General features: G+C 40.3%; 3 protein-coding genes across 4 annotated transcripts; 1 reads left to right on the top strand and 2 right to left on the bottom strand.

Annotated features, from left to right (window-relative positions):
* Positions 1–1,038: 1,038 nt before the first annotated feature.
* LOC118405691 (dysbindin-A-like) lies at positions 1,039–7,817 on the bottom strand. The gene is made up of 7 exons (XM_035805303.1): positions 7,536–7,817; positions 6,476–6,660; positions 3,243–3,436; positions 2,567–2,694; positions 2,001–2,114; positions 1,685–1,779; positions 1,039–1,305 (listed from the first exon to the last, which is right to left on the bottom strand). Exons 1-7 carry the CDS (start codon positions 7,703–7,705, stop codon positions 1,187–1,189), a joined length of 1,005 nt encoding a protein of 334 aa, XP_035661196.1. The 5' UTR covers positions 7,706–7,817; the 3' UTR covers positions 1,039–1,186.
* Positions 7,712–9,394, bottom strand: LOC118405690 (uncharacterized protein C15orf61-like). Its single transcript, XM_035805302.1, is given in 3 exon segments — positions 7,712–8,007; positions 8,972–9,132; positions 9,134–9,394. Coding segments are annotated over 3 exon segments (459 nt in total). The 5' UTR covers positions 9,239–9,394; the 3' UTR covers positions 7,712–7,814.
* LOC118405689 (obg-like ATPase 1) lies at positions 9,388–20,026 on the top strand. 2 transcript variants are annotated; one of them, XM_035805299.1, is made up of 12 exons: positions 9,388–9,507; positions 12,625–12,732; positions 13,091–13,161; positions 13,601–13,612; positions 13,960–14,020; positions 14,352–14,479; positions 15,352–15,527; positions 16,017–16,094; positions 16,512–16,609; positions 17,220–17,363; positions 18,352–18,571; positions 19,806–20,026. In XM_035805299.1, exons 2-12 carry the CDS (start codon positions 12,632–12,634, stop codon positions 19,911–19,913), a joined length of 1,197 nt encoding a protein of 398 aa, XP_035661192.1. In that variant the 5' UTR covers positions 9,388–9,507; positions 12,625–12,631; the 3' UTR covers positions 19,914–20,026. The 2 variants fall into 2 exon arrangements, with proteins under 2 accessions (XP_035661192.1, XP_035661193.1); XM_035805300.1 differs by lacking the exon at positions 15,352–15,527 and adding an exon at positions 15,144–15,313.
* Positions 20,027–21,280: the final 1,254 nt, after the last annotated feature.

Here is a 21,280-nt window from a genome sequence, read left to right as displayed (position 1 = left end):
ATTTTGGTAATAAATGGTATACAAGTTGGGGTCTCCTTGTGCTTTATAATGGAATAGCAGGCACATTTTTGTTTGAGACTTCCATATGACTTTTGGTAGCGGAAAGGTTATATTTTCGCCATTGCATCTTAAATGTCTTTATCTTTAACAGGTGTAGCACAGCAAGTTACTGTTCCAGAAAGTGCCAATGGAACCACTGGAACCAGCACAAGTCCAAGTGCAGGAACCTGACCAGTGACCACCAGAAGTTCAAGATCATCATCCAGCTGTAGGGGTCAAGGTCAAAGTCACTCCGAGAAAAGCTGAGCACATCCAGCACCGTTGAATAAGTGTATAAAAAAGGCAACGTGATAACGTCCTCAGGCTTTGGATGTCTTCAAAGAAGACAAATAAGCTGTGGTGTTGCTCAGTCAAATGTTACAAGCTGTGGCTTTGTCTAAACAAAATGTTATACCTGTTGGTATTAATATGCTATAGATTTCCTTGACAAAAATGTCTATCAGGATTATATCACCAGATTGAACTCTTATATAATTCACATGGACTTGTACTCCAGTGGACATTTAAATCAGCCTTTATCTTATATGCAAATCTATAATTGAGCCACTGTTGTATTTTCAGCGAATCTCTTTACTCTATGAAATAAATGCTGTAAAATAAAGAGTCTTAGTCGCATTGTATATCATTGTCATCTCTTCTAAAATGCTTCTGATATGAACAGAAAGTAAAATTCAGCTAATCGCATCTATAGCACATATTCTTATACATATTGTTTTATAATTTTTATCAAACTTGAAACATATAAATGCAGCATCTATAATGAGAAGATTGTAATGCAACAATAAATAATGATAAACCCTGAATCAACATTTCTAAATGATTAAACAAAACCAAATGTCTTTATGGGTCTCAACATTTCCCACATCAGAAAACGAAAAATCTTCAAAGTTCTTTACATACTCTATATGTCTTACAAGTAAAGGGTATTTTCTTTATCTACTATTCTAAATGCAAACAAAAATTTCATTTTTTAAAAAGCAAATTGGACAGAACTAAAAACATAGGAGAAAACACAATAGCATCAACAATGTAACCATCTTACTTCAAATTGGACCAAAATATGCTTGGTATTGTACAACCCCCATAGGTTGCTTAAGGTTAAGATACTGTCCATTCAGGGGTGAAGTTAGTTGCTTTCCTCCTGTGTATCTGGTTGGCCATCTGGTTGTTCTGTCTCTGTGACCTCTGACCCAGTGACCTCTGGCATTTGGGTCACATCTTGCCTGGTGACATCAATGGATTCAGCTAAAAAAAAGAAAATTTGTCAATTTACATGATAAAATGCACTGAACACATTTTTCTTTGGCCAAACTGTTACAGATCACCATGGGCAAATTGCTTGCAGGAACAGACATACATTAACAGTGAGTGCTTGGACAAAGAAAATGCCTGTTTAAAATTTCTGGAATTATTACAAACTGCAAACAATACTTCACCATAAGGCTCGCCCCAGAGGCATCCCCAAAAATTAAATCTCTACAGAGGCAAACAAAGTCTGACAACTTTTATGAGTATCAAACCATATTCCTATCAGAGGGACATTTCAGCATCTTTGGATGGCCTTCCTTAGTAGAGGATGCCTTTGTAGCACCCAATCAAAACATCAAATTCACTTCAAGAGTACCTTGGCTGTCAGTACCCTCCGTATCCGTGGTAACGCTGTCTGACTCCTCCTCTTCCTCCTCCTCCTCTTCTTCTTCTGCCTCTACCCCCATCTCACTAAACACAGTTAATAAGAACAGGATACAATTACAAAAAATTCATGTTATGTTGATAATAATTTAGCTTATTAAGTTAAGACTTGCCATGTTACCCATTCTTAATTTAGTCTTTCAAGGACAAAACTAAACGTTTCCTTTTCACATTCATAATTTAGGATGCAAACACAACCACACACATTAATGTGACATAAAAGACTTGCTTAAGTAGGACCTACATACCCTGAGTCATCCAGTGGTCCCAAAAAGTTGTCAAGTTCACTCTGGTCCATGATGTCATCCAAGGTCAATGCTGACAGCTCTTCTGTACCAGCGGTTACTTCTGCTGATGCACCACTGTTGGGGAAAGACAAAGAAAAGACAACATTAAGGATATTTCATAACTTTTGTTGCTTCCTAATATGACATTCACGCCCAGATGATGATGGTCATCCCATTCACTGTAAAAGAGGAACTGTTTGCAGTGGTTTTAGGTTCACCCAGTTTTTGTAGTGACTTACAACTGTATTGTGACTTAGAACCAAAGCAAACATTTCCCTTCAATAGTAAAATCTTGCATGGTAGTTAAGTCAAACTTAAAACCACTGTGAACACTCCATTTTCTTCTTTTTGCAAAATCAAATCCCTGCTAAATTTTCTCTTTTTACAGTATATTCTACAGAAGACTTGCGTTATCGAGGATTCTTGAGTATTCAACAGAGGTTTTCCAAATTTGAGGGCAAACACTTCAAATATGTGTGCAGAATTATTCCACATCCCAGGCTAGTTCATACATGTTATATACTCACCCTGCATGAGGTAGGGCAGACCTTGCTCCATACAACTTGTAGTGCTGTAGGTCATCGTTGAAGGCGTCTTGGAACATCTTGTGCCGTTCTTTAAGACGTTCCTGCTGGCTGAACTCCATCTCACGTACCTGGTGATCAAGATATAGTCACGTTTTTTTTAATGCAAGAGCAGTTTAAGACAGAGAGATAAAATAAATACTGTAGGAAATCATGACTGACTTCACATTCAGAAGCAAACACACAAAGTAGGTGAATAGTAATACAGGCAAGGAAATTAGTGATGGCAGACATCACCCCATTGTCCATACTGCTTCATCCCACGCAAAAGTACTACAGTTAGCACTGAGGGTAAAAAAAAGCAGTCTAAGACAGAGATATGAAAGATACTATAGAAAATCATGACTGACTTCAAGTTAATATTCAAACACACAGAAAAGGTAGTTGAATAGTAATACAGGCTAGGAAATCAGAGATGGTAGACATTGCCCCATTGCCCATACTGCTTCATTCCACACTAAAATACTTGCACTTAGGACGTATGGGGACACTGCATTTTGTATGTTGGGGATTGCATAAGCACACATAGACAGACACACAGATGCACAGACACACAAGCTCAAAACAATACTTCACTCCCTTGCAGCATACGCAATGTACAATATATCATGTAACATACCTTCCGCAGATACACCAAGTCAAGCTGTACTTGGAGGTTTTCTCTCTCCAACACTTTGGCCTGGTGGTACGACACCAGCTTGTTCCTGTGCTCTGATTGGTTGGCCTGCAACTCCTGTTGTTCGCACACGTCTTCCAGTTCATTCAGGAGATGTTCCACCTGTTCGAAGTCCGAGGACAGCCCTGCGACCATTTCTGTAGATAACATCATCAGTGAGCTACAAAGTGTTGATGTTAAATCAACGTTGATGTTAGATTAAGCTGGTGTGTTACGCCGAAGGGCGGTTATACCGGCTATATAGATACAGATACAGAAATCTGCAAATGTCCAAAAGAAAGTTAGTGCCAAACTTGCTCAGAGGGACTGAGACTAGCACAGTATTCATCAGTGACTTAAAATTATGAGATTAAGATTTCAGCCTGTGCTTAAAAAAACATTCTGCACTTTTCCTTTCAAATGCAAAGTACATTTTCCTACAGCTTTGTGGTATACATTCCAAATTTTTGGTACAGTACTGGGGCATTTGCATTAGATATTTTGGACCTATAGCTGAAACAGACTTTTGTGCATCAAAGTGTATGACCTCACGAGGGTGAAGACGCCTGCTACCCACCTGTGTCAGGGACCCCAGCAACAGTATAATCAAAGTACAGGATACTAATACACTGTAGTTGAATTAAGAACTATTGTACCTGTCCAGTAATATACATGTAAGCCGTACCTGTGATATTGCTGGCAGTTCTTGCACCAGTCCAGGGAAGGACTCCAGCTGTGTGTGCAGTTGTGACAGGGCTCTACCAGTAAACCGTACCTGTGATATTGCTGAGTTCTTGCACCAGTCCAGGGACGGACTCCAGCTGTGAGTGTAGTTGTGACAGTGCTCTACCAGTAAACCGTACCTGTGATATTGTTGAGTTCTTGCACCAGTCCAGGGAAGGACTCCAGCTGTGTGTGTAGTTGTGACAGTGTTTAAACCGTACCTGTGATATTGTTGAGTTCTTGCACCAGTCCAGGGAAGGACTCCAGCTGTGTGTGCAGTTGTGACAGGGCTCTACCAGTAAACCGTACCTGTGATATTGCTGAGTTCTTGCACCAGTCCAGGGACGGACTCCAGCTGTGAGTGTAGTTGTGACAGGGCTCTACCAGTAAACCGTACCTGTGATATTGCTGAGTTCTTGCACCAGTCCAGGGACGGACTCTAGCTGTGTGTGTAGTTGTGACAGTGCTCTACCAGTAAACCGTACCTGTGATATTGTTGAGTTCTTGCACCAGTCCAGGGAAGGACTCCAGCTGTGTGTGTAGTTGTGACAGTGTTTAAACCGTACCTGTGATATTGTTGAGTTCTTGCACCAGTCCAGGGAAGGACTCTAGCTGTGTGTGTAGATGTGACAGTGCTCTACCAGTAAACCCTATCTGTGATATTGCTGAGTTCTTGCACCAGTCCAGGGAAGGACTCCAGCTGTGTGTGTAGTTGTGACAGGGCTCTACCAGTAAGCCATACCTGTGATATTGCTGAGTTCTTGCACCAGTCCAGGGAAGGACTCCTGCTGTGTGTGTAGTTGTGACAGTGCTCTACCAGTAAACCGTACCTGTAATATTGCTGAGTTCTTGCACCAGTCCAGGGAAGGACTCCAGCTGTGAGTGTAGTTGTGACAGGGCTCTACCAGTAAACCGTACCTGTAATATTGCTGAGTTCTTGCACCAGTCCAGGGAAGCTGTGTGTAGCTGTGACAGGGCTCTAGCCGTACCTGTGATAGTGCTGAGTTCTTGCACCAGTCCAGGGAAGGACTCCAGCTGTGTGTGTAGCTGTGACAGTGCTCTAACAGTAAACCGTACCTGTGATATTGCTGAGTTCTTGCACCAGTCCAGGGAAGGACTCCAGCTGTGAGTGTAGTTGTGACAGTGCTCTACCAGTGAACCGTACCTGTGATATTGCTGAGTTCTTGCACCAGTCCAGGGAAGCAGTGTGTGTAGTTGTGACAGTGCTCTACCAGTAAACCTTACCTGTATGTAATATTGCTGAGTTCTTGCACCAGTCCAGGGAAGGACTCCAGCTGTGAGTGTAGTTGTGACAGGGCTCTACCAGTAAACTGTTTGTTTGTTTGTTTGAACCGCACCTGTAATATTGCTGAGTTCTTGCACCAGTCCAGGGAGGGACCCCAACAGTGAGTGTAGTTGTGACAGTGATCTACCAGTAAACTGTACCTGTGATATTGCTGAGTTCTTGCACCAGTCCAGGGAAGATCTCGAGCTGTGTGTGTAGCTGTGACAGTACTCTAGCAGTAAACCATACCTGTGATATTGCTGAGTTCCTGCACCAGTCCAGGGAAGGACTCCAGCTGTGTGTGTAGTTGTGACAGTGCTCTAGCCGTACCTGTGATATTGCTGAGTTCTTGCACCAGTCCAGGGATGGACTCTAGCTGTGTGTGTAGTTGTGACAGTGCTCTAGCCGTACCTGTGATATTGCTGAGTTCTTGCACCAGTCCAGGGATGGACTCTAGCTGTGTGTGTAGTTGTGACAGAGCTCTACCAGTAAACCATACCTGTGATATTGCTGAGTTCTTGCCCCAGTCCAGGGAAGGACTCTAGCTGTGTGTGTAGTTGTGACAGTGCTCTACCAGTAAACCATACCTGTGATATTGCTGAGTTCTTGCCCCAGTCCAGGGAAGGACTCTAGCTGTGTGTGTAGCTGTGACAGGGCTCTACCAGTAAACCATACCTGTGATATTGCTGAGTTCTTGCACCAGTCCAGGGAAAGACTCCAGTTGTGTGTGTAGCTGTGACAGTGCTCTGCCAGTAAACCGTACCTGTGATATTGCTGAGTTCTTGCACCAGTCCAGGGAAGGACTCCAGCTGTGAGTGTAGTTGTGACAGTGTTTAAACCATACCTGTGATATTGCTGAGTTCTTGCACCAGTCCAGGGAAGGACTCCAGCTGTGAGTGTAGTTGTGACAGTGTTTAAACCATACCTGTGATATTGCTGAGTTCTTGCACCAGTCCAGGGAAGGACTCGAGCAGTGAGTGTAGTTGTGACAGTGCTCTACCAGTAAACCGTACCTGTGATATTGCTGAGTTCTTGCACCAGTCCAGGGAAGGACTCGAGCAGTGAGTGTAGTTGTGACAGTGCTCTACCAGTAAACCGTACCTGTGATATTGCTGAGTTCTTGCACCAGTCCAGGGAAGGATTCCAGTTGGGTGTGGAGTAGTGACAGTGCTCTACCAGTAAACCATACCTGTGATGTGGCTGAGTTCCTGCACCAGTCCAGGGAAGGTCTCCAGCTGTGAGTGTAGTTGTGACAGGGCTCTGGCCGGCCCCTCATACCTCTCCACCAGTTTCCACACCTCCCCATCTACAGACTCTCCCACTGCTGCGGTCTCCTCTATACTCTTGTGCATGTGCATCCACGACTCTTTGTACCTGGGAAAGTATGTATACTAGTGTAAGAAAGAAGTAGAAACATAAAGAAAAAATATCCTGACTCCCAAGATTCGAACCAGCGCCGAATCCAGGCCGCCAGATTATAAACCAAGCAATGCAAACCACTACAATAAAGGGATGGCAGCCATTTTCCATGGTCGTTTGGCAGTACTTGAATTCCACTGTTACACTAGTAGTACGGTTTGGCTTGAATTCACCACTGTCACCAGGAACCATCCCTCCATGCCAGGACAGAAATTTGCTTGTTGGAACAGAAAAAAAACTATCAGTATTACCCCATACTTCCCCAAAATCTGAACTTCATAACATGAAACTGTTAAAAATGAGCTTAAAATGACATGTTTAACAGGGAAAATCAACAACATGGGTTCTCAAACAATGAGTGGGATGGAAATAATTTAAAGCTAGAGACAGCCATAAGTTTGTGTCACAACCCAGAAATAAGACTGGTAATTAAATGTAGCCTAGAATCCTACCGGTAGTATTGCATTTGTGAGGTCAGGTTCAAACTACCAAAATACATTGTACAAGCAAATATATGAAAGAGTATGGTATCTATGTCTGTATCTGTATCTATATAGCCAGTATAACTGCCCTTCGGCGTAACACACCAGTTTACCAGTGGTAGTTGAACACACACCACTATGTATACCAGTGGACTAGCCCACTTCTGTTGTGATTGCACAACTGTATGGCCCAGGGGCTTTAGAATTAGAAATGAAGATGGGCACTGCCCTATATACAAAAGGTGTGGGAAGGATTTTAACCTAAACTAAGAAAGGCATATAGACTGGAAAATTAACCATATATCTCTTAACATTCATGAAAGAATAGCAAACTGTTACCATACACACCTGTATAAAAGTTCAGCACCAGCCAAATCCCTTTTCTTTGACCTGTCTTTAACCAGTCCAGGTTTTCCAACCTCTTTTGCCTTGTCTGTCAGGTTCTTCAAACCAGTAGAAAAATCGTGCTGCACTGTCTGAAGGCGCTCTCGGAAGTTCCCAAACATTTTGCCCGACATGTTTTCGATGTTATCACTTAGTATTTCTAAACATCAATGTCTGTCAGTTTCCTTTTCAATTGCAACAATCCCAGCAATGAAATATACCAGTAGAAAACTTCAACTAGTCTTAGGACATTGCATTGTGATCTTCCTTGTACCAAAAGTAAACCTTGACAACTCCTTGCGGCATTTTCACATCCTCGGTTGTCGTCACCAGAAACCATGCGCTGATTCCATAAGCGAGACAGGGGAACCCAAAGTTGATGATCTTCAGACCTGTGTAGAACTTGTCTTCAGCTGAAAGGTCCTGATACGGCCGTCTGCAATGCAACAAGATAAAAACAACTTACACGGACAAGGAGACTTGTGATTGAACTCATACAATAGCAAGAAACGAAGAGTACCATGATATTGAAAAGCAGCCTAAATTGGAACTGGACGTTCCTACCTGCACCAGAAGAACTCTACTCTACACTACTGTATTGATGTTTAATTATGTTTTTTTATTAATTTATGTATATTGTGTTTTGCTCATGTTATTAATTTTTGCATAATTTAAATACACTATTTGTTGGACATCACATATTGCAGTGCCTACTGATAGTGTCGTGAGTCCAGGTCTACAAGTTTTTAACAGGCAAAGAGAGAGTCCAGGCAGACACCTTCTTTGAGAGGGCGGAAAACACAACAACAAGAGGGCACAGTCTAAAGTTGATGATCCCCCTTGCTAAGTCGAGGTTGAGAGCCCAGGTTTTTAGCAGAAGAGTGGCAAATAACTGGAACTCCCTGCCAGAGAAAGTGGTGAGCAGTAAGACAGTGAACGAATTCAAAAACCAACTAGACAAACACTGGAGCCATCTGAAGTATGAGCATGCCTAGCCGATGACCTGAAGTGACAAGATCAGTCCACTACAGGAGTCCACTCCTCCCTCGACTGAAGATGGTATGCAGGTATGCGGGAGTACTGACAGTCTTTGCATATTTCAATATTCTTACTCTCCCACTTAATTAAGAGTTAATTAATAGTAGAGTAGAGCGGTTTCAGCTAGGTAGGCGTTTCCTTTTGGGATTCAAAATTTCTTGCCTCAAACACAAGATACGTGCTTGTTTCACAACGGCTACTTTGTATGAGTATGCAGCCTGAAGAAAAAAGTGGTTACAAAACTTCTACTTGCATAACAGTTAATAACAAGATTGTCACGGGACGAACAAAACTTCATGTGAGTCTAAATTTCAGCTGTGAAAACGTAACTGTTATTGTTAAGTTCACAAACGTTTTCCTACCTCGTACAATGATATTTGATGAAAGGGAAGCAGCCCGTCCTCAGTATGTGGTAGTTCTGTCCATCTACCGGCCAGTTAAAGTGCGACTTGGCGAACTGGTCGTTCCGAACTGAACTGTACTTCACAAAATACGAAGTCCAATGCGGAAGTCGACAGTCCTCTTTGCCTGAGATGCGCAGTCAAAACTTCGGAGGCCTTGGGTTTCTGGCGTTTTCTTCGCAATGCGACCGTCCACAAAGATTTCCTTCCAGACTTTAAAAATACCATCTATTCCCTCTATATGAATATTCTTCTTTCTCCTCTGTACGTTCTTTAAAAGCCGTGAAAAGCGATTAGAAATGGTGAAAAAATTAGCGAAACCTTTATTTTTCTGCGGGCGCGGCCATCTTGGACTTTTGTCAGCCAATCACAGTTGGAGAAATGGCAGCCTCGTTTTGAGAATATGTGACCTTTCACCTCCTGGCCATCGTGGATTGCATGTCCGGGTGCAAGATTGCAGAAAAAGGGGGTTTGTGTCAAAAAAAGAGGCTCTTAAGGTATGAAAATGCTTCTTCTATCATCATCTTTTAATCCCAGAGATAAAGAATATTGTCTGGAATGTACTGAAACCTTAGATGAGGAGTTCAGGGAATGGTTTTGCGGAATATTGTGGTGGAATTGTTGGAATCTTGGCAGCTGTTTTAAGGCATGGTGTCTAAGGGGGTGGGGGGCAGAAATACATATTTTGGGAATTGGGGTTTGATTTGTACCAATTTTATGTTGATGAGATTTATGTTGCTTATTCGACTATCACAGTGTAGTGGAGATGATATCTGTTTCAGATCGTGTTTTTTACTTGACTTGAAACTGTCATAACATGAAATCAAAGTATGATTGCCCATATAACGGCACTGAACTTTAATCCAACGCAACTTTAATCCAACACTTTTCAGAACCCATCTGTCAGTCAAAAACTAGCTCCGGTTTGCAAATTCTTTTGAGTGCTTTACAAGACCAGTAAGGTATACGACTTAAAACCTTGTAAGTTTGAGCTCACAAAGATCGCATGTTGCAGTGAAAAGTTAATCAATCTTCTGGTATGTTTTCATGCTGTTCATCAAGCCGTGGGAAGAGGGCAGCGATTGTAATTTCAAGCAACCCTACTCTTCGTCCTCACATTACACAATCATCATCACAGTAAATATAGTGAAATATCAATAAACTGTCCATCCAACACAACCAACATGCCTTGAAGTATCCCTCTTTAAAGTACAGGGCCAGGCTTTGTTACACAAATTCAGTGGAAATCCGAACACGCGCCATTTTGAATCATATTTCAGCACGCCCCTTCACCCCTATTTTTGAAAGTGATCACATCCAAAGGCCAGTAGGACGGATCTCACTGGCGATACCATTACAGCCCCACATGGGGGACGTGCTGTAGGGAGTTTGTACTGTGTTTTGCGGGGATATTTTGTGGGAACCATTCACAAACAACGTATTTTGCCACCATTTGCTGACCAAACAACGGATGAAAAGTTTCATAGAACGTCATAACTGTGTAGTGGAACAGCAGAACGGATTTGCCGCTGGTTGATGCATTTTCGGGCCGTGTTTTGATCGCTGCTATCAGCAGTTTACTGACATGCCGATTTGCCAATTTAACCTTGAGTAAGTGCCTGCCGATTGATACAAATTTGTCGTTGTAAATATGAAATCCATAGATAAACAGCCTTGTTATATTATTGTGTTGGATTAAAGTTCCACTGGGAATAGAATCCCAAAGGACTTGCTATCAGTTACACTGTCTTTGAAATGTTATTTTCTCGCGACAAAACAGAAAGTGGCAGACCAATGCATGTGTAGCAATGGCCGGGGAAACATAGTAAACAATGCACTTAACAGTTTCCAGAATGCGCTAAAGCCCGCTTGTTTATTCATGGTTCAGTTTAGAATTTGTTGGAATGTGTTGGATTAAAGTTCAGTGCCGTTAACGTTAAAAATTACATATGATTTTGCAGCTGGCAGCCAACTCACATATTCTGGTAACTGAATTATGTAACCACCTATTAAAGTATGTTTGCTGGACAAGATTATAATCGTTTGATCTACAATTGGTTTTACTCAAAACGTTAGTCCGTGTAATGTTAATCATAAAAGCTCCATGTTGTAAATATACTACACACACTTGGCCAAAGTTGAGCTAGTAGCAAGTCAGATTGTGGTTCGGTAACCTCCTTGGTAACATATATCTTCAATGTTTAGTTGTAGGTAGGTTGTATTTATTTGTACCACTCAAAATAAGTCTGTTCTTTAAGACAGAAATTGGTATTTACTAAGCAATGCAATGTCCTAACTGTGCCTGTAAATGTTGATAAAATGGAGATTTTCATATCCAGAATATTTTCAGTTTTGTTAGTGAAATCTTTAAGGCCTAGGAAAAAAAATGTTGTGTTTCCTGTTTCAGTCCTGAAAAAACTAGGGTCGGTAGGTAGGGATTATCTTCTTTTTTTTTTTTTTTTATAAAGACTTTGGTCCCAACTCTATAGCCTGACTGTGGCCTGGCAAATACAGTTTACAAAGTAAAACTGAACTGCATGATAGCACAGGAACAAATTCTACAAACACACAAGTAGATTGCAAATGTCACTTTGAGAATGTCCTGCTCTTCAACGAATGTTACCAGCAGGGCTGTCTCCAGGACCCGTCCCTCTGTCTGAAATTTGCTTGTTGGGACAGAAAAAAATATTACCCCATCCGTCCCAAAAAATATGAACTTCATGACTGATAATCCCAAATTACCATTTAAATTGAAAAAAAAATGAACCACAAATAAGTATAAAAGTACAAGTGTGTCACAAAATGGGTGAAATTGAACTGAAAATGGAAATAGTGCAGGCCACTCTCCAACACCAAGATCATATCTCAAGAATGTTTTCTTTCCACCCTAACAATTTTTGTTATAAAGGCCTACTTGTTCACTGTCTCAGGGCTGCAACATTGTTGTCTAAAAAGTCATGTTACAAAAGTTTTGTTACTGCCTACTGGACCTCCACTTATGCTGTCATAGCTATCATACCATACCATACTATACCAAGGAAGTTATTTCCTATACATGAAATCTCCTTGGCCAAACCAATATATATATATATCATGTATACTCTCAAATTTCCCCATCTGTTTGGACAAACTCACAAAGGGAATAAATAAACGTCCAGTGGAAAAACATTTTTTAAACCTCCTTGGTACATGTTATTGAAGACAGTACAGACACATGGCAGACCTTAATGAGGTGTGACCCCCCTGCTGACCATCCCTGTCAAGGGAAGAAACTGACACCTGGCAGGGACAGCCTTTCCCTGCAAAGATTCTACTTGGCTGGATGATAAATGATGATTAATTGTAAGAGGTCGCACTGTGCGACTGTGGTTACAGATCTGGTGGCATCAGGGGAATGCAGTCAGGAGCCCTGGACCCAAAAAAAAGTCGAGGGTCGGCATGTTTTTCTAGGGTCGGTCGGGAAACAGGAAACACAACATTTTTTTTCCTAGGCCTAATACATTGAGCACCTTTAAGTGTACTTTAAGCCTTCTGTCATACATATCACAGCTGTTCAGTTGGGCTATCATTTTTTTAAATATCACCTTTTTGTGTTGCTTTTTGTATTTTTGTAGGTAAAAGATGCCACCAAAGAAGAAGGGAGAAGAACCCAAACCACCCCCACTGATCGGGAGAGTTGGTACATCCCTGAAAGTGGGCATTGTGGGATTGCCCAATGTTGGGTTAGTATTACGTCAAGCTGACTATAGGATACATAGTTCTCCAAGCAGATATAGGACCTATCTTAGTGTTTTACATGTCTTTGTAGTATGTCAAATTTTTCCCTTTACCTTCTCTGTAGAAAACATGAAGTAAAAAAAATCCCTAAGATACTGAGTTGGACCCAACATCTGCTTGGAGATACATATCACATTTGAAGGGTAGTATGTATATCATATTCAAATAAAATATAATCATTGATGATTGAATATTGAATATTCCATTTTTTGCAAAGTCATAGTAGATATCTTTGATATGTATTAAAGGACAAAACATGTCTCCCCTAAAATGTTGTAATTGTTTCCTCTCTTCTCCCAACAGCAAGTCAACGTTCTTCAACGTGCTGACAAAAAGTCAGGCGTCAGCGGAAAACTTCCCCTTCTGCACTATAGGTCAGTATTCCCAGGAGATATATACAACATCTAGAATTAAGTACTACTACATGAACCAACATAGCCTTGCTCTGCTAATACAAGATTATTACTGTTATATTCAATTACTTGGGGGATTCTTGTGAAAAAAACAAGGCTGTAACTACTACATGCACCAACATAGCCTTGCTCTGCTAAGAGATGAGTACTGTTATATTCAAGTATTTGGGGGATTCTGTAAAAAAAAAAACAAGGCTGTAAAGGATGATGAGTTCCTTGATAATGTGTATTGAATGTTAGCATGTGCATTAATCTTTTAAAGAATGAGTACGCAGGTTGTATATGAGTAACAGATGTAACTCTTTGTCAGATGACATGCTTAGATAGGAAAACTTCATGATCATTTTGCCTCATACATATTTCTTGTTTTTTCATGTTGGAAATTCCTATTTACCTCCAGACCCCAATGAGAGTAAGTACATCTTTTCTGCATCTCTAATAAGCAAATTTATAATATGTTAAACTAAAATTAACAATTGTTTGCTATTTAGTAAGTATGTAATGTTGAAAATGTGTTGATGATTCATCTGAAGTATTATGACATGTTTTCATTCACGGTACATCTTCTATTGTAATTCTAGTTTTGTTGTAACTAATGTTATACATGTATGTTTGTATGTACAAAGCACACATTCTAAAGACATGGTATCATACAAAGGTTTTTCATTTCTGTAATGGTTTCAGTTGGAAGTTCACAAATATATCTTTGCTTGATACATTTTTGTACTTTCCAATAACACAAAGAAACGTCCATTTCAGGCAGGGTACCCGTACCTGATGACAGATGGCATTGGTTGTGTGACTTCCACAAGCCTGCAAGGTACGGGACTAGAATGGCACTTCTTTATTTTCCTTTAATCAGACTGTCACATACATTTGTACAAAACTAGTAGATTAGAGCTAGGGCTGTCTCCAGGACCTGTCCTTCCACCCTGGGATAGAAATTTGCTTGCTACATCACGAAAAATGTGCTTCATTTGTCCCCAAAATCTAAAGTTCATGATGTGAAATTGATATTTTTTAACAACTAGAATTATCAACAGCATGATCAAAGCTGGAGACGGCCCTGTTTAAAACCATCTGATGTTATACAGAATATCTTCAAAACTAACTGGATTACTTAGAAACATTTCTTTCTCTCTTTTCTCCAGCAAAGTGCCAGCCTTCCTGCTAGTGACGGACATAGCAGGACTGGTTAGGGGCGCACACGAAGGTCAAGGGTTAGGAAACGCCTTCCTGTCGCACATCAAGGCAACGGACGCCATCTTCCATATGACAAGTAGGAGCAGCATTCCTTCAAGCCTTACTGTTAAAAAGTGCCTCCACTCCTGAGGCTTTGTGACAAAGTTTGTCCATAAACATAAATCATCTTTTGGTATATTTATGTTATTTTTTTGGCAACTTCTCAGGAATGGAGACATGTTTGTTACTCATTACTCTGACATAAGCATTTCATGGTAGAGAACTCAATGATGACCTCTGACCTCTCCTGCATTTTGCTCTTTTGCATGTCACTTAATTGTATTGTAAACAGAAACCAAACTGTGTACCGCTACATGTAATGGAGATCCAAGTAAAACAAATTTAAAGAAACAATAATAAACAAATAGAGGGCACCTACATATACTTTAGTCACGGTTTGTGTTATTCAATGCCCTGTCTTCATCCCAAACCAAAAGGAGCTTTTGAGGACGAGGACATAGTGCATGTGGACGGAGATGTGAACCCCGTGCTGGACTTTCTGTTTACAAATAGTTTTTGCTCTTTTACATGTCATTTGATTGTATCGTAAACAGAAACCAAACTGTGTACCACTAAATAATGGCGATCTAAGTAAAACAACTTTAAACAAACAATAATAAACAAATAGAGAGAGGACACCTACATGTACTTTCGTCATGGTTTGTGTTATTCAATGCCCTGTCTTCATCCCAAACCAAAAGGAGCTTTTGAGGACGAGGACATAGTTCATGTGGACGGAGACGTGAACCCTGTACGTGACATGGAAACCATTTGGGAGGAACTCCGCATGAAAGACCTGGAGTACCTCAATGACAGGGTCTCCAAACTGGAGAAAACCAGCAAACAAACCAAGAGCCAGAGACCCGAATATGTAAGTATTAACAGCCTTGTGTTCTCTCCGTAAAAAAGGAGCGTTCGAAGATGACGATGTAACGCATGTCGAGGGGGACGTCAATCCCGTACGCGACATGGAAATCATCCATGACGAGGTGAGGATGAAGGATATCGAATATGCGGAATCGCAAGTCTCCAAGATGGAGAAGACATGCATTCGCGGGGGGAATAAGCAACAGAGACCGGAATACGTGAGTACTGTAAAAAAACGCCTGTTTTTCTGTTGTTCTCTTCTGAAGCGGAAACGTTTGGTTGTGCTGGACTTTCTGTTCCTGTTTGGTTTGCCACTTTACTGTCTTCCTGTAAGGTGCAGTTCTTTTCTTTCTCAGAAGAGGGAGCTTCCTTGCTTGAGTGACAAACAGAAATTCAAACCTTACCGTAGCACATACAGTCATGAAGAGACAAGAAAATGATGCTTTTTACAGTATTCAGTGTTCTTTTCTTTATTATTTTAAGACTATCGTTTTACAACTTAAAAAGTTGTTGTCATCTGTGTTGGTAAAAAATTTGGGTAATCAAAATTTTTTCATCTGAAATTGGAGTTCAATTTTGATCCACAGTGTTGTTTAATGTCAAGATGTGTGATGTGACAGTGTTTGGTTTATGGCATCAGGTTGAAGGCATTTTACAGTTAATTTCAATCTGTTATCATGAAGTGTTTGTGTCTCTATTTGCTGCAGGAATGTTTACTAAAAGTTCAGACCCTCCTAACGGAAGAGAAGAAACCTGTTCGCTTTGTGGAATGGAGTGCTCAAGAGGTAAGCTACTGTCACTTTGTTTGTCTTTGAAAATTAGGAATTTTCTGAAACGGTCTGAAAAAGTCAGAGTACATACATGTATACCTCAATGTACCTTGAAGTCATGCATGCTGATCATGCTTTGCTATTGAATACTATATGTAAAATTTTATGTGTTTCTTTGGGAAAAATAGAAGACCCTGGAAATAGACTTAAGATTTTCCATTAGATTACCTTATACTGAATTATTGAAAAGACATACAATTCACTGCCATACCTACACAATGTTGGTACTTTTGTCTGTGGTTCGTGGCACCTTGTACACAAAAGGATGAACTGAACTGAACTTGTCTGTGGAACTGCAAAGCAATATGGGTAAAGGGGTGACGTCTGCCATCTCTGATTGTCTTGTTTGTTTGTTTATTTATTTGTTTACAGATCGAGATCCTGAACAAACATCTTCTCATCACCTCCAAGCCGATGATCTATCTGATAAACCTGTCGGAGAAGGACTACATCCGCAAGAAAAACAAGTGGTGAGGCTGAGCATGGCTCGGTATTCGGAGACTCCGTATGCTGAGATTCAACCCAAAGTCTTCAACCTAAAGTGCTTGTGTCCCCAATAATATAAAAGAAAAACATTTGTCCGATTAAATTCAATAATACCGTAATTGATATATTCCCAGATCATAGACATTTGTGCTAAATATACTCCCTTCTAATATTATTGAACTTCAAATCATCCAAGCTCATACTTATTAATGATACTGTTCTTCTTGAAGTTGATAGAAAAAATTGGTCTTATAAGCACTTTAAAACAATACACAACTGTTATAGGATAGAAGAGAATTCTTTTTACACAACCAGCAGTTACTTACATTGCTTACGTTTCGATGTCTCTTAGACACCTTCGTCAGAGCTTCTAATTGGAGTTCTGCTTCTCACCGCTATATGTAGCCGATGTAGGTGGTGCTTTTAGAAGCTTCGACATGTAAATGTAAGTAACTGCTGGTTGTTTAAAAAGAATTCTCTTATATCCTATATTCTGCCAACCTGATGAAACGATTTTCGGAAGCACAACTGTTATGTTGAGCACTAAAACTCTTTGTTTCCATCAAGCATGAAATTATTATTTTTCTATCTCAGGCTTGTGAAGATGAAGCAGTGGATTGATGAAAACGACAAGGGTGCGCGAGCGATCCCGTTCAGTGCTGCCTTCGAGCTGAAAATGCTGGAAATGGAGACAGACGAAGAACGAGAAAAGTATGCGAAGGAAGTGGGCGCAACAAGGTCAGTGTTCATCAATATACAAATGTACCATGTTTAGTGATGTATTCTTTTAACATTAATATGGATATTTCATAATTGTTTACAATATTATGTTTTAAGAACATTTTTTGAAAGTTAGCTGTACTTGTATTGAATTGTTCTGCTAGTTCATTCTAGTGACGCTGAAGAAGAGTGATGGATGTCACTCGAAACGTCCAGAAGTAAATATCCGTTTTTTTTATCCAGTTGTAGAGATTGGCTTGTATTTGAATATTGTTTACCTGGATGTCTAACCTTCATTAACGTGTTAAGGAGAAATGTATGCACTTTTTTGTAAGCCACTCACAAAAACAGCCATGGTTGTTAACCAACTTTTACTGAATGGGGTATCATTGCAAAGAATAATGAACAAGCTTTCCAGTGACATATTACCTAATGTAATAGATGATGTAACATTGTTCTCCAAAATTTAAACTTTTTGTGTCAGGCTTATATGCATCAGTTACATTTATGACCATGTGGTAAAATAATGTTAAAAGAACTGCACTATACACAGCATTTTGAAATTCTTGAGTAAAAACAACCAGCAATTTTTTGGGGTTAGGACATTGAAAAAAAAACAAATATCTCAAGAATCTTGTCAATAAGGTGTTATAGACTTTGTCATATTCATTTGAATTTTTCACACTATGTCTCTATTGCTCTATCAAGATGGCGATTCTGTGGCAATTGTACTGCGTCTGTACAGAATATACATGCAGTTACTTTTTTCTTGTATGTTCTACGTACGTTATTGTTTGCTAATAGAGTTATGTCCACTTGTCTCTCTGCCACTGCTATATTTAATCCAGTGTCTAGGTTTTTTAAACAAAATGTGATTATGTATGTTTGTGAATTGTAACAACTTTTAGGATATTATGGAATGTAATTCTTTGGCACATTTCATGTGGCATTTATAATGTCATTTGCCATGCCAAGAACCAATAAAGCTGAATCTGAATGTCTGCAGTGTCCTGGACAAGATCATCGTGGATGGATTCAAGGCCCTCAACCTGGAGTATTTCTTCACCTGCGGGCCTGATGAGGTCAAGGCCTGGGTCATCCAGAAGGGCACCAAGGCCCCCCAGGCGGCAGGGAGGATCCATAGCGACATGGAGAAGGGGTTCATCATGGCGGAGGTCATGAAGTTTGAGGACTTCAAGGAGGAGGGGAACGAAGCAGCGGTCAAGGTCAAATATCAAATCTTTTAAATTTCAACTTATTGGTACGTCGATAACACCCCTGTCACATTTGACTGAAATCGATCGGACAATGGTGCTGGGGCAATCTCCTGAGTCTCGCTTATGACAATAACTTTATTGCACAACAGTTGTACAAGGTACATAGTATGGCTTATATGTGACAGGGACGGTTTTCAGGTGAAAAATACGAGGAACCCTCTGTCGATCTTAAATATGGCCGATCTTCCATCGATACGCCCGAAGATCGTGGATAATGTGACAGGGTTATTAAGGTTAGACATGCAGGTGATAAGGTACTAGCCTGGAATCCAGCCGTGTTGTGCTTTGGTCGCTCTGCTTCCTGTGCGAACACGTCTGGCATTCGTTACGATTGGAACGATTGGCCCTTACGTCACTAATGAGGAGACTCATGAATATTCATATTTGTTTCTCTTTGCTGATTGGATGACCTCTGAGAGAAGAACACCAATCGCGAGGCGCTATTTCTAGCGTGATCTGTTGTTGTGATACTGAAAAGTTCGCGGGAAAGATAGAAGTAGTGTTCCGTTCGATTACAAACTGTAAACTTGGAGCTAACAGCCAAACATAAATCTCGCAGATAAAATCTGCGAATATTCAAATGCCGATCGTTCGAATGGTAACGAAGGCCAGTCGTATTGGCAGGAAGCGAACCTCAGGGGAGCGACCAAAGCACAATACGGCTGGATTCCAGGCTAATAAGGTACACCAAAAAGCAGTTACTCAAGCAACTGGATAATTATGTCAGACATTTCAGACAGTTTCACCGAGTAAAGACACCGGATGGTTGTTTGAAACGTCTGACCGTGTCCAAAATCATATCCAGTTGCTTGAGTAACTGCTTTTGGCATATAATAATCTCCATGTTCTAATCTATTTTCTAATCTACAGTCTACAGGAATTTTGGCCAAGACTGAATTCTGAAACAAACAAAGCATCCATGGTTTGCAGATTACAACACTCAAAGACCGCTAGAAAATAAAGAAATTTGGTCATGACTGAAACTAGCGCATCATACAGATACATGACATTCCAACATACACCTTGCCCTCAAAAATTTGTTAAGGACTAAATACAGCTCACTTTTCAGAATTTCAGATTACACAGAACATACACATGATCTTAGAATCAATTCTATGTGCTTACAGTTTCAAGTTCATTCAAATGTCATTGACTTTGGTCTGATTTATTTTCCAATCTACAGTCTGCAGGAAAGTACAGGCAACAGGGAAGGAACTACATCGTCGACGATGGTGACATTATCTTCTTCAAGTTCAACCCTCCGACACAAGGCGGCAAAAAGGCGAAGTAGGGATCCAACTGCAGATGCTTGTCTCCCCTCAAACAGCAATGGTTCGGCCCAAACATGCTCCCCACAACACAAGCTCAAACTCCTGTTTGTAAATAAATGCTTCTGATTCTGGTTTTAAGTGTCAAACTGAAAACAAAATGGGACTTTACTTGTCAAGGAAGTACAAGTAATATCTTGACTTTACTTGTCAAGGAAGTACAAGCCTAATGTCATTGCACCAAGCATGAAGCTCCAAAAAGGCATGGAATTATGTATTAACATTTGACAGAAATGTTTGAATGAACATTTTAGTAAGAACTTTGGAATTTCTGACACATTTTTGGTTGCTATTCAGGTGACGTAAGTTTTAATAGATCTCACACAAACTGCAAATAGAGAGCCAAGTTTGGTACCTTTCACTTTTGTTATGTCCAGGACAAACAATAAAGACAAGTTTTTACGACAGGTTTGCCCAAAAGCAATGGAATGCAAAAGCAACATGGCATAAAATTACTATGCATTGATTTTTAAGAAAGAGCCCAGAGTAAAGTTGTTGACCCATGATTAGAGACAACTTTTCAGGGCTATATATTTGGCCTAACTGTTACTCCAAAGTATCCAAAATGTTAGGTAAGTTAGGACTTAAATGATATTCATTTAATTCCTAACTTCCTTTTATCATACTTAGGACCATTTTGAATACTTCAGTTATCTATCTGGACATTTCAACTACAAGAACAATACATGGTGAAGGGGCAATACCTGGAAATGGCCCAATATGTACAGATTTTCTGTTTTTGATATCATCTACTGCTTCCCTTGGTGTTGTCGCTTGTGTGCTGCAAATAAACAACAACAGAGTCTGCTCCAAGTTCTAGTATGGAATCTTTATGTGTGGATCAATCAGAATCTTCAAGTTAGTTTTTTAAGGATTTTAGCAGACTATTTCTCTGCTCGTTGACTAAATACTTTCATTCTAATCATTTTGCTTCATTTTCTGTCTTTTCTGTGTTTCCTTCTGGAAGAAAATCTACCTCTGGCTAGCAGAAGACCTTTGCCTCCAGCGTCGGATTGTTCACCAGTAATTCAACAAGAGAGCCAATAAAAAGATGTGGCATCAGTGGCCAAGTACTTTAGGCTAGCAGACATACGTACCTAATAAGTGACACTGTTGCCTATAAGCATCTTGCATGGGAACTGTAGTTACTTCTTGCTAGAGTGCCGTTGTCTTAAGCAAATGGCTACTTGCAAAGGTCTGCTTTATAAAGCTGGAAAGTAAAAGTTGCTGAGAATCGTTCAGAGAAATTGAATATAACCGTCTATCACTTTCTCGTACATCTACTGTTAATTGTGAAACCTTAGGGTTAGTTCTGTAAGGTTTTTCTACC

Source organism: Branchiostoma floridae, chromosome 18, assembly GCF_000003815.2.
Source record: "Branchiostoma floridae strain S238N-H82 chromosome 18, Bfl_VNyyK, whole genome shotgun sequence".
In the NCBI taxonomy this organism is placed as follows: Eukaryota; Metazoa; Chordata; class Leptocardii; order Amphioxiformes; family Branchiostomatidae; genus Branchiostoma; species Branchiostoma floridae.
Note: the sequence above shows the minus strand (reverse complement) of the source record. Positions and strands in the feature narration are given on the sequence as shown.

Bases quoted from the DNA above. Each gene is read 5' to 3' on its own strand.
- LOC118405691 (XM_035805303.1), bottom strand. From the start codon at position 7,705: ATGTCGGGCAAAATGTTTGGGAACTTCCGAGAGCGCCTTCAGACAGTG. The intron at 2,695-3,242 runs GTATGTTACATG...CTTGATCACCAG, and splicing joins ACTTGGTGTATCTGCGGAAG to GTACGTGAGATGGAGTTCAG. The intron at 1,306-1,684 runs GTACTCTTGAAG...TCTTTTTTTTAG, and splicing joins GGAGGGTACTGACAGCCAAG to CTGAATCCATTGATGTCACC.
- LOC118405689 (XM_035805299.1), top strand. From the start codon at position 12,632: ATGCCACCAAAGAAGAAGGGAGAAGAACCCAAACCACCCCCACTGATC. The intron at 15,528-16,016 runs GTGAGTACTGTA...TATTTGCTGCAG, and splicing joins AGCAACAGAGACCGGAATAC to GAATGTTTACTAAAAGTTCA. The intron at 18,572-19,805 runs GTCAAATATCAA...TCCAATCTACAG, and splicing joins GGAACGAAGCAGCGGTCAAG to TCTGCAGGAAAGTACAGGCA.